The 12963-nt window shown below is 42.8% G+C and overlaps 1 protein-coding gene across 1 annotated transcript in view; it reads right to left on the bottom strand.

The window, feature by feature from the left end:
• The window catches only part of TMEM92 (transmembrane protein 92), a 38424-nt gene that overhangs the window by 3239 nt on the left and 22222 nt on the right, over window positions 1–12963 (bottom strand). The window contains exon 4 of the mRNA XM_069237829.1: window positions 7517–7730. Within this exon, the coding sequence (XP_069093930.1) occupies window positions 7517–7730 (214 nt within the window). The remainder of the gene's footprint in view (window positions 1–7516; window positions 7731–12963) is intronic.

Here is a 12963-nt window from a genome sequence, read left to right as displayed (position 1 = left end):
TAAAAATGAACAAGGAGCCAAGTTACACTCTTTAACAAGACATGAGCATGAAGTTTCCATGCATCCTAAAAATTGCACACATCATTATTTCCCTGAGGATGCTTATGTCGCTGCTGTTTAGATAATACTGCGATAGCAGTATAAACTGCAAGTACCATCCTTAGGATTACTGCACTGCTCCATACTTCTGAATACATGTCAGAGGCCCAAAAAGCAACAGCCAATTGATTTGGGGCATAGGTGAAGAGATCAGGTCTTCCAATAAACGACCGCATTTCACTCGTTACTAGCCAGATTTAGAATCCAATTTAACAAAACAAAGAGTCAAACATCCACACGATGTAACAGAGACAGAAGGTTAATCCAGTGTATGGACATTATCAAAGAGGCACGCAGGCCAACTACTGGGGCCTGTTACGCTGCTAAATAGAACAGATTTGTTCACTATAGTCATTCCAAACACATTGATTCCTTAGCAGCCAAGGCACAAGACACTGTCTACTACTTATTTCATGTGAATTCCTCTGGTTTAGCTTTTACATCTAAAAGGCTACACCTTGAAGAGGTAGCTGAATACTTATAAAATAGGCCACACGCTTCCTTATTTAGTATTCCAGTGACTGAAGCATTCGTGGAAGGACTTAATAGAGTCATTCCTCCTAGGGTGCCACCCGTTCAGACATGGTATCTCAATATTGTATTGACAAGGTTAATGGGAACTCCATTTGAGCACCTCAACTCCAGCCCCCTCCATTTTTTTTTATCCTCAAAGGTAACATTTGTGCTCGTTATCACGTCACTTAGTGTCAGTGAGCTTCAGGCACTAACTTTAGAAGAACCTTTCTTCCAAACACATAAGGATATGGTTGTACTTCACACCAACTCCAAATTTCTTGTAAAGGTGGCCTCACAATTCCACCTCAATTTATTGAACTGCTTGTTTTCTCCCAAACTTGAAAAATATTGACAAAGACAAGAACTATTTGCTGCTTTCTCAAAACCTCACAAAGGAAGGGCCATTTCTGAATCAGGAATTGAACGATAGATTATTAAATGTATCCAAACATGCTATTCTAAAGCTGAAAACGTTACCCATTCCTCCAAGAGCTCACTCCACTTGTAAAAAAGGAATTTCAATTGCCTTAGGAAACCTATCTGTAACTGACATCTGTAAAGCAGCTACATGGCCACCACATATATTTACAAAACATTACCCTCTAGATGTGCTGGCCTGTTAACAAGTCAAGTGGGACACACAGTACTACATACGTACACTATACGTATAGTATAATCTATCTTATTTTCATAAGACTACTTAAGAAGCTCTTTCCCACATAATGACCATACTCAAACAGTAATGTGTACAGCACATCCCTGTAAATGTAAACATTTATAATTTGATATGTATAAATCTAGATATGTGCAATTCGTTGTGCAAATATGTATAATAACTTTTTTTAAAATATATACTCTTTAGGTCTGATTAACAAATGTATATACATGTTCATAGGCCACTGCACAGGTTTTTTTTTATATAAGTTGTTTGATTAGATGCTTATGGGTTTCTGCTCCATTTGTCTCTCACAAAAGGTAAATAACTATCTACAAGCACTTCACTATTGAATTATTGAAGATAAGATCAATTTAAAAAACTGAGTTATAAAAAATAAATTACCTTCAAATACTGCAACATTTGAAAGTCTTTGTACATACAATACAACTTTAAAGCCCAATATATTATCTTCCTTATACATATATTCACTTTCTATGTAATCATGTATCTATATTTGTTACTTTCCCGTACTGTAAAAGAGAGAAAACTCTCCAATGCACTACTGTCTCGCCCTATACCGCTCTCAATCTATCCTATCTCGACTCTTACATCCCAAACCTCAATCTACTACTATGATCTCCAAAATAACCCTTTCTAGACACTTCTCTCCTCTGTCCCTTCTGGCTCACCCCAAACCTCATTTTACTACTATGATCTCCTAAACAACCCTCCTAAATTTTTCTCTCATGTATTTCTCCTTTGATTCAGCCCAAACATAATTTTACTATGATCTCCTTAATCCCTTTTTATAGACTTTTTCCCTCCTCCATCTCTCTTATTACTCATCCCAAACCTCGTACTACTACATTGTTTCCCAATTAACCCTCTCTAAATCCTCCATTCTTCCATCCCTCCATTACTGTATTGAAACTAAACAACAGACTCAGATGTCCACAGTGCAAATTAACTTGTATTTCCCTATACTAATCCACCACTAATCCTTTTGTGCTCTGGAGTAGCGTGCTACCCACCGAAGAGAGCTCTGACGCCTCATCAGGGGTAGTAAGCACTATATAAATGGAATTACAATATACATTTAACATGGGCTTGTGCTGTGCAGGTCAGCATTTAAAAGCAAAACATAAATACCTTCATTTTGCTTTTAAGGTAAAATAACATTAATGCATTACTATCGCCTTTCTGAGACCAAGTCCATGAGTCGAGGAAAATTGTTGTTTGCAGGATGGGTTAGAGGCATAGATTCAGAGTACAGAAACCAAATTTAGTAGGAAAAAAAAAAAAAACACGACACTGTAATGCCCTACCCATTTCAAAAGCAAGGTTGGAGATGAAGAAGAATCTTGAGCACTACCAGGTGGCACAAGGGTGGTACGTTTGGGTAAGTACAGAGAAATGAAGCTTTTTAGGAAAGTTAAATCTGCTCCTTCATTTAAGCACAATAAGTTCTGAAAGGAAAACATGAGGTTCTGCAGAGAGAGGGCAATCTGCTGTTGACTTCTTTAGGTGCTTTTTGGTTGAATAAATAAAGGCTTTAAGGGGGCTTTGAACCCTAGACTGATCAAGGTCAGGATCTATAATAGATTTCCTTCACAGCCCTTTTTACCACGACCAGTCTACTTGGTGACCACCAAGTGCCATGAATGTACTTTTGACCGAATTAAAGCAAACCACAGATAATCTTGTGTCAGTATGCTTACCTTGTAAAGGAATAAGGGCTCCGGCCTATCGTTTTGCACAAATGTTTGGGTTCAGCACTTAGGTAGGGATGCCAAATACCAAAGCTGCATAATACCGATTCCACCTGATGCCTCCTTAATCCACCACCACACTCCCTGTGCCTCTTTATCTCACACTAGCAGATTCTGGCTTCCTCCCTTTGTCACAATTTTTCACTTTCTCCCTTCCACCCTCCCTCCCCCACCTGCCCTATGTGAGTTTTTTTCTATATTGTTCTGGATCAAAGTCAGATGAGAAATATGAGTGTGATTCCCCAGAAATTAGTGCTGGTGAGCATCTCCTGCAAACACCGGCGCAAATGAAGCACTGAGCAGTAGCATCTTAAAACAAAAAGAAAACATTGTGCAGTCCTAAAGTCTCCATTTGTTTGTGGATACTAGCAACCTTCTCTAGTCATGGAGATTAAGTCTAAAGTCTGCACTTGTAGATTGACCTTTCAACTATCTAGTTTGATTTCTTTTGCACGCACAACACTTGGATGTAAATTCGGAATGTACTTCTGCCCAATAGCAGGAGGTCTAAAGGTTCTGCAAACGAAGTGGACTAGAGGAAGCATGCGTGGCCAGCAGTATGCGGAGCTACAGGTCTGTAACTGAGGTGTTTTTCTTAGTATTAACATGCTCTGTATAGGATCCATCCTTCTCGCCTCGGAGCTTTACAACAATATTAAAGGTCTCTTCTGAACCCAGACATATGCGGACTTTATCTACAATTGATTGTTAAGAAAATAACCTTCCACCTGGGACAAGGGTGAAAATCACAGGTGCCCGACAAGCACAGACCAAGCACCTGTGCAGGAAAAACGTTATCCAAGCCAAAGAATCTCCAAGGAAACGTGTTTGTCAGCAGCAGCTTCATTCTGGTCTCATCCAAATTTCGTGTTATGCAAAAATCCTGAAATGCCATCACCCCCTATTGTGGAATTAAATGCCATTTGCTGCAAAACTGCGAGCTGCTGTTGCTTGTGCCATTATTTTGTGCTGTTTTATTTTTTTACTGCCAAATGAGTCCTTACATCAAAAATGTGATCTAAATTAGAGCTAAAATAAGAATTTGGATTGTGTGTGATTACACAATTCTGCATAGTTTCCCTGACATTTCATGACTCATGTGAAAGCAAGTTATGTGAATTTCGCACACCAGTAGTTAACGGGTGCGTGCTGCATTCATAGGTAAGTGTTTTTTCTCTCTGAGTGCCTGAAGGTCTTTCCACCTCACTGGGCTCTATGAGCTGGAATCAGAAATAATTGGTCCTTCAGTCCGTCACATCCAGCACCATATTTAGTCAAGGCCTTAATGGTGCCTTGACGCCATTAGTCTCCAAACCAATGGCAACAGTGAATAAAACCAAAGGAGTAGCTATGGAGTCGTTGCCAATGGAAACCTGCTGCTTTGATTCACGAATGCATCCTGCAGCACTAGGCTCATCGTTTGTTTACTACATTTTCTAGTGAGGACTGTCCTCCCACTTAATTCATTAACTAGGCTGTACGAAGGGTGGAGACGGAAGCAATTTAAAGGCAACTTGTTTCTTGGGGAGAAGCACTCATTGGCAGTACAACCCCTAACATCCACAGAGAAAGTGTAACGCAATCAGTCTTTTCAGCAGTCACTACATTACAATGTATTTCCGGACAGGCTGCAAGTGAGGGACGAGGCTTCTGCTGCAAGTTGTGCTGAAAACGGCACTGCTGGGGGAGGCTGCCTGCGCCCTCGTGTCACCGCACGCCAGCGCGCGGCTTAAGCTGGAGAAGGCTGGGAGACAGCCTCCGAGGAAACCACAAAGTGTGAACACCAAGAGGCCTCTAACAACGCTCCAGCCCTCGGAAAAACAAATGTGTGCCCATCTTTTGAGTTATGAACGGATGTGGGACACAGCGTCACATGCACAATCCCCAGGCCATGTCACTTGCTGCTATAATAGGGACAGCAACGCATTCATATTTGTCAGTTCAGCAGAATCGTCACACATTTCTAATGTGTATATTTGAATCTGCCTTTCCCCATTTTAAGATGGCCGCCACCGCAGCAGGATCACTACTGAAACATTTTCAATTCATCGCTCTTTACATTATAAAGCAAGTGCCACGAGTACTGCTAGCCGAAAGTCTCCGGTAATACTTATAAATCCTTATCTAAAGTAGTTACCGGGAAGCCGTAAACGAGGAGGCGGATTACATCCTATTTCCATGCACCGGATCAACAGTGAATAGCTCTTTGCTGCTCACCCTGCCACGCAGGGCTGTATTGACGGCTCTTGTCTATATCACCTGCTCGGACTGCGAGGCAGCACAGTGATCTCCATCATGAGATGGCTGCGGGTGTGGGCCACTCAACATGCACCCCCCCTCACTGAGCCACGAGCCAGGCCACATCCCTTCAGAGAGGCAGAGCCTTGGCTACAAGCACATCAGTATGTGGCAGGAAGAGCTATGTATGCCACCTATGGGGCTTAGACTCCAACACCATGGACACAAGCTGGCAGGGGATGCCCACCCATGCAATACATGGGTAGTGATTGCGTGCTATACAGCTCGGCAGGTTCTGCTTTCGCCAAAGCTAAATAAGGTGTCGGCATCTGGTGCAAGGAAAAACTAAGTACAGCAGTTAAGAGTGAGTGGAAGTACCTCGAAAACAGAGGAGTAAAATAACATTTCTCTGCTCTTTTAGGGAGCTGTAGGGTGGGGATATATATGCGTACCATTGCATACTTGTGTGTATGCACTTCTGAACAAGTGTCTTTCTGTCTGCCCTGGCAATGTCCCCTTTAGCAGCCACATGACATCTTGTGGACCATGACAGGATAAACGACCATATTTTGCTGATGGGCTCACTCTAAGGGTGGTCATTCTTGGCATGCTTGTGACCGCTGGTCTAGAGCTCACCCTCGCCAGTGGTGGTGCTGCTGGTATAATGACGGCTTTTCTTTGCATATTGTGGCCACCTTCGGCAAAATTCTAATCTTAATTTTTTTTTTAGGAGAGAGGTGTTTGAAGGGACAGTCATAACCCCTCCCTCCCTATATTACATTCAACAAAAGGTGTGAATGATTCACACTTGTGAAATCAATATATTTGGGGGGAAGAATCAGTTACTAAGCAGAGTTACACCAACAAACACTTTTGTTTAAAAGGTACAAGAGCCTCTGCTACCGTGGTGGCAAGTTTTGTAAAAGGCCCCATGTTACCCACCAAGACAAAAGTCTGTAAAGCTCAAATGAGCTCCCGTTTCAGGTCTTTGAGATTTTTTTTCCCATTACTGTGAGAATGAAACGTTAACCCTGTAGCAACGATGGCTGCGTTAATTAAAAACCTGCTATAATTACCTAGTAATAGACACCCATACTCTTATTTTAGCGTGCAACAGTAAGATTGCAAAGCCTGGAGGATAAAAAGGGGTGGTCATCGCCCCCAATTATTCAGGTCAACACGTTTCAGCCTATTCGTGAAGACACACGAGGAGCTTGACTTTCTTCGCCACTGGGATCTTGAAGGAGGACCATCTCTACGAGCCTGGGAGACATGCCCCTCCCCAGGGTGGTTTCTTACCGATAAGCTAGAAGCCCAGTTAAGTTAAATTCACAACGGTATGACGTCAAAGTTCTACATATCTATGCAGATCGAAGAAACAGTGTAGGGTAGAATTTTGCCAACAAACCTTATGGTCTGTCATTTTTCTACTACTACAGATTATTTTAGTTAGTGTTTGTATTACAATTAATGCGATTCTAATGTGCACGTTATACAACGGGTTTGGATATAATTACCCACCTCTTTGTGGGTGTCCTGATTCAAGCCCCTCACAAACCATCCAAAGTCCTTGGCAGGTCTACTGTCCTCCAAACATCTCTCCTGCCACTGTGTATATCTCAAAGGGAGGGAGGCGGGGTGCATGTCCGTTTTCTCTTTCTCCAAGATAGAAAGAGATGGTTATATCCCAAACTCTGTGGAGCTAGGGAAATCTAACTGGGTGCACCAGGACAACGGGTAGGGGTCTGTGTGTGGTGAGGGGAGTCTATGCTTGACATGGTTATATTTTCACACTAAACCCGAAGGGTTATCAGGGAAGCACTACAAGGACTGGTGTGCTGTGTACAGTATACAAACACTGACCCAGCAGGGTCCTCAGCTCCAGTCAAACACAAAACATGGGAAATTCAAGGATACGACTGACCCACTTCCACAACAAAGAGCAACCTGCAGTTTGGGCACCAGCAGTCCAAGACCACTGAGAAGAACCAGCACCGGTGATCCAGAGATCTGGCACCCCTTTGAAGGCATGACATCCCACACTCTTACACTCAAGTCACTAATCACAGGAGATCATAACAGGCTTAAGAACATGTCACACGCTTCTAAGAGCTCCTGCAGCATGGACTTCTAAATGGCGATCCTTCCAGCTACGACTGTAATGGTCCCAACCTTCATCAACTAACAAACCCACAAAATACTGAGATTAAACAGAATGCAAGACTGCAGCGCTTACCTCACTGTAAGGTGGTGGCGCTCCATAAATCTCCTGCTGTGGCGTTATAGGGACAGCCAAAGCTCCAGAGTTTGTCGGCGACACCGGTGCTTCAAGGGGCCGCCCAGATTCTACGTTGTTTGTGTGTCGCTCTGCGTTGGACCGACATAGCCGGTTGCACAGCCCACAAAGGCACATGAAGGCGAAGGCCACCATTACGGAAATAAAAAGGGGTCTATTGCACATGGCAGAGGGAGAAAACAGAGTGCATAAAGTCACTTACAGGTCAGAAATTCATATTATGCCAAACATTTCTCATTTTATCAAGAACAGTCCGCTCAAAATGGTACCTTCTATTCCGCAACTGGTGATCCAACAGCCGAATACCGAAATAAATCATCCCCGTTAGTAAATTTTGTTCTAAAGTTCACTTAGAGACCACAAAATTGGCATTAGTGGGTGTTCAGTATTTTGACCTCACATGAGCAAAACGATAATCCTCTACGTTTTTGCTACTTTCAAGCACTTAATATTGCACATGGTGACACGACCAAAGGTAAAATTATTTAACCGAGACACCCAACTGATTAACCACCATCTACAAAGGTAAAAAGCATAACTTTAACATGTCAACACATGCAAGCACAAATGCTGTTTGCATACTCCAGCACATAAAAGCAAGACATACTGGCTTTAAGAATGGTTTTTTTTTTTTTCTTTTTAAATTTAGTTGGAGTTTTTAGAAGTTTGGGTGTCCCGTTTTCAGTTACTTCAGAGCACTAATGCTAAATAAAAGCGGTGCAATTCTTATGTTCTTCAGCGTAGGTCTGCTTAACGAGTTCTTTTTGAGAAAGGAAAGGGGAGGTCGGCGAACGTGGTCTAGCAAAACGCAGGTGCCCGATAAGGCGATAAATTGAACAAATAACAAATTGATCCAATTTCGTAGTAGCTAGTCATCCTTGTGTAATATAGCAGATAGAAATTTACAGGTGGGCATAGTAGATCAGCAGTGCCCTTCTGTGGCCGTGGGAAGTCCGTACAAATAAGATGTAAAATGGGTATGTGCGTGCACCAAAGGGACATGAAATGCAGACACTGACAGCTAGTTCCTTGCACAAGAGTTATGCGTCCAGGTTTACAAAGCGTTCAAGGAACTTGCAAACCGACATCCGCTCCTTTGACCCAAGGAACGAAGAAACAGAAAACCACGATACCCTCTCCCAAAGGAGAAAATGGTGGCTACTAATCAGCAGAAAATGATTTTTCATGACTTGACAAAGATAACAGGAACACCAGGGAAAGAAAAGAAGAAAGATGTATAAAAAATAAAATAAAAAATAAAAATAAAAAAAACACACATTTGTGAAAGAACGCATAGCAAGAGCAAATGAAGACAAGGAAAGAATGAAGGGGACAGAAAAATAAAAACTGTGGTAGAATGAACGTTCGATGAAGAAAAAAGAGGAACAAAACAAGGAAAGCAATAACCACGTTTTTGGGACTTTGAAAGAGGAGGTAGCAAGAGAAAGATGAAAATAAAAAAGGGAGAGGAGTAGAAATAAACAGTTGAAAGAAAACTTAACATGTGGATTTAAAGAGCTGGAAAGAGAAAAATGGGGGAGAAAGAAAAGAGAGTAAACAGAGTAAAGGAAAGATGGAGTGAGACAGGTGAAACAGACCCCTCCATCCCCCAATTAAAGAGGACAGCTGAGAATAGATTTGACTCACCCAGACCACCCCCATATAAAGATGGCAGCTGAGAATAGATTTGACTCCTCCATGTCCTCTAACAGTAGTAAGAGTGTGGAACAGCAGGGGACACTGCAGAACAGCAGGAGGTGCATTAGCAAAGTTGTATGTGAACCACAATACAGCAATATTGGGGCGCTTCAGATCAGGATTGGGGGGTATAGACAGAGCTGTATCCCAGCCCAGTGCTGGAATACCAGAAGGGCAGTAGGTGACCAATGAGAAACTGAGTGCTGTGTAATTCTTGGTGTTGGAATAATGGGGCGCTACAGGTTAGTGATGAGGTGCACTGAAAGAGTAGTATGTGGGCTGCAGTACTGGAATAGTAACTGGGGGTATTGGTGTGCCAGTGTTGCAGAGTGTTAGCCTGGAGGTGCCCTGGTGAAGCTGCGAGTGGGGCCCAGCATGGGAGTGGCATTGCCTCTGAAACACATAAGCGAGGAGTCCTGAAAGGCATGTGTGTGAGCCTTAGTACTGAGAAGAAATGGGCACTGAATGTTAGAATTGATGGATTCTGGCAGTGCTGTGGTGGTTCCCATCAACAGTGGCATTGGATGTTAGACTTGAGGTGCACTGGCTGAGCTTTGTTTTGCTCTGTTGGGTCCAGTATTGGCTTGGCAGTAGGACAGAATAGCAGGATTGAGCTTCTGTAATGGAACTGTATGAGAGCGGGGTCCTAGTATAGGAAAGGAAGTGACATCCCTGGGTTAGAACTGAGGTGTACTGATGGAGCTGCACCCTAGGTCCCAGTACTTGGAGTAGCAGAGTGTACTGACTGGAACAACTGAGGCGCTCTTGCAGACAGCGTGTGTGGGTTTTTTGGCACTGGCACAGCTGAGGGCTTGGAGTGTGTGACCTGAGGTGCACCGATGGATCCCAGTATGGGATCCCAGTATGGAGCAGAAGTGGGCATTGTCTCTAAGGATTGCAGAGCTCAGGTAGAGTTGGTAAAGAAAATCCAAGCCAAGGTGGGAGCCAGGCAGTTGAAAGAAGGTGCAGAGAGCCCACAAGGACGAAACGTGACCAAGATAACAGCCTGATCTATAGCCCCATTTACAGCTAAGCTCAGAGTAAGAATGTTCTGCAAATGAAAAGGGAAGCTTTCCTGGCAAGAGCAGGAAAAAATGTATATATATATATATATATATATATATATATATATATATATATATATATATATATATATATATATATATATATATATATATATATATAAAAATTCTTCAACAGATGGACAATTAGCCATCTGACGGCTGCACCGATCCAGTCAGTTGATTTTCCATGATAAAATAGACTCGCATCCAACAGGCTCGAATTCAGTTGATAATTTTATTTCTTAATACAGGTGACACAGCGTCCTGAGATGCGAAATATATATAAACAAAAAAAATGACCTCTACAGACTAGATAAACAGGACAAAGCGTAATTATACAGTAGTTGGTCCCTGCTCCCACACAGAAGGAGGGAAAAATAGGCATGACTGACAACTAGCAAGCAAGGATTTTTAAATGACACTGAAACTAAATAATGAACTAGCTGGAAGCCCATGGAAGAAGTACACATGAGGTCGTACACTTGCGCTCGACCTAATAAAGGTGTTGCACGTCAGATATGGTCAACTCCCCACATATAATGCAGTTCCAAAAAGGCTCAAATCCTTAAACAACGGGAAATGTAGGCCATGTGCATACCACCAAGAAGACGTCTTAGAGTTTCTATGTATATGCCCGCACTGTGACCCTGGTGGAAACTGTACCTCAAAAATGTGTTCATCTCCAATGGCATTAGATCTTGCCGTCAAGCTATCCTATTTTGTATCAAAGGGCCGACACCTCAACACGAGGCATGCGTGGCAAAATGCATTTCACAAGCGGAACACCTTTTAAAGCATGTGCCAAGTAACTGTGAAAGCTGATGGAGCTATTCAGCTTACAACTTTGTTAGCGCTGTTTACAAGAACAGCCTAGATATAGAACTCTAAGGGCAGCATGGATCTGGAGGGGACAGTTCCTGCTATTGCCCTCGTGATGAAATACACAACTTTATTTAAGCGGGGGGGAACGGTAATTTACCTTGATATTAGTGCTTTAAACTATGAGAATTATAAATCCCAGTAGGTGGTTTTTGGTTTTTATATTTTAGTTGAGAACGCTTTTATGTTCGTTGCGGATTGCAATGATTTTTAAAAACATTTTTTAACTATGCAATAAAATATTAAACTTGGTCCTCATTTGAAACTAAGGTTACCTTGTGCCGATTACGTTTCTTCACACAGTAACGATGAGACGATGCTTGAATGGCAAAGGAGGGCACTCCATCTCAGACTGTACCTTAGGTACCCAATCCAAGGCCTTGGAGGGAATGTACCTCATTTACTTTTACAGATGGGAGGAAAGTCACATCACTGCAGTTTGCATAGAGCACAATCTGCCCATGGTTTGGCAACGTACAGAGCAGCAGTTGCGCCACACCATTATTGGCCTTGACCAGAGAATAGCTAAGGTGGCATGGCACCAAACCTTTTAAAGACTGAACTGGCAGTGGCAAGAGGTGCACAAGATGCAACTCCTATTAACCAACCTGACATCTCTGTTTACTGATTAAAGCACTTGAGGCCACGGGCATGGTATCTTAAGGTACAAAGTATAATTTCTGCCTTTTAGGTGAACAATGAAGATTGTTCCTGTGTGCTACCAGTCTCTGTCATGGACCAGCCCCTATGTACTCACGGGTGCAGCAGTCACAAACAGGCACTATGTGATAATCATTCTGATCACTAGCCTCATCACTCACTGCCTCAAGAGTGATATGTAATATTGAGAAGTTTAACAAATGGGCCTCTGTAGGGCACGAAGCCTGTATCCTATGTGGGCGGGAGCCAGGGTGCACTCATTTACATGCAATCTCATGCTCACAACTACCAGCAGGGAGCCTAATATGAATTCACAGCTTGATGGGTGTGGCCTGGTCATGGGGGTGGCCTACCACAGCTTTATGCACTCCCAGTGGCAGATGAAAGAAGGTAGTCAGGGCGGGCCTTCACCAGAGATTGCTGTGTTCTGCACTGTTCCCCCATTAGCCCCAGTGACTCAGCCTCTGCAGTTGGGGCCAAAATAATTCTTAAGTCTACAAGGTCAAGTGGAGGCCGCTAATGCTGGTTCACCACGGTCGTGTTGTAGGAGAATATCTAAAACAGGAAATAAATAGACCACACAAAAGACAAGCACACTCATGAAATAAACCCATTTACAGGCAGCAAGCAAGTGAAGCTCACAAACCTCACTAACCTGCTCGCCAGCAGACCACAGTGCTCCATGAATGTATGTCTACGCGACTAAGAACTATGGTATCTCCGACAGAAGTTTTCATTTGAACAGCAGAAAGCAACGTGGACCTGATTTATGTGACGCAGAGCTCTCGGAAAAGGTCCTATTACACGCAAAATGTATCCACATTGTTTCCAAACACCGTATTTCAAGTAGGGCTACCCAAGATCGCTCACATTTGACCTGCTGGGTTGCAGGAACCAATAGCTAAGGTCAATTCTGTCTAATGTGCGGTTTCCTTCACTTGAGCATTTGTCTATTTAACACTGGTTATATTACTCATAATGAAGTCATTCTTAAATAAGGTGAGTACCAACCAGTTACACTTCCCGGAAAATGACTACACACACAAAACTGAATAAACATTTCACGACCATTCACCGTGCCATCAA

Source organism: Pleurodeles waltl, chromosome 6 (genome assembly GCF_031143425.1).
Source record: "Pleurodeles waltl isolate 20211129_DDA chromosome 6, aPleWal1.hap1.20221129, whole genome shotgun sequence".
NCBI lineage: Eukaryota > Metazoa > Chordata > Amphibia > Caudata > Salamandridae > Pleurodeles > Pleurodeles waltl.
The sequence above is the reverse complement of the archived record's forward strand: the minus strand, read 5'-3'. Positions and strand labels throughout refer to the sequence as shown.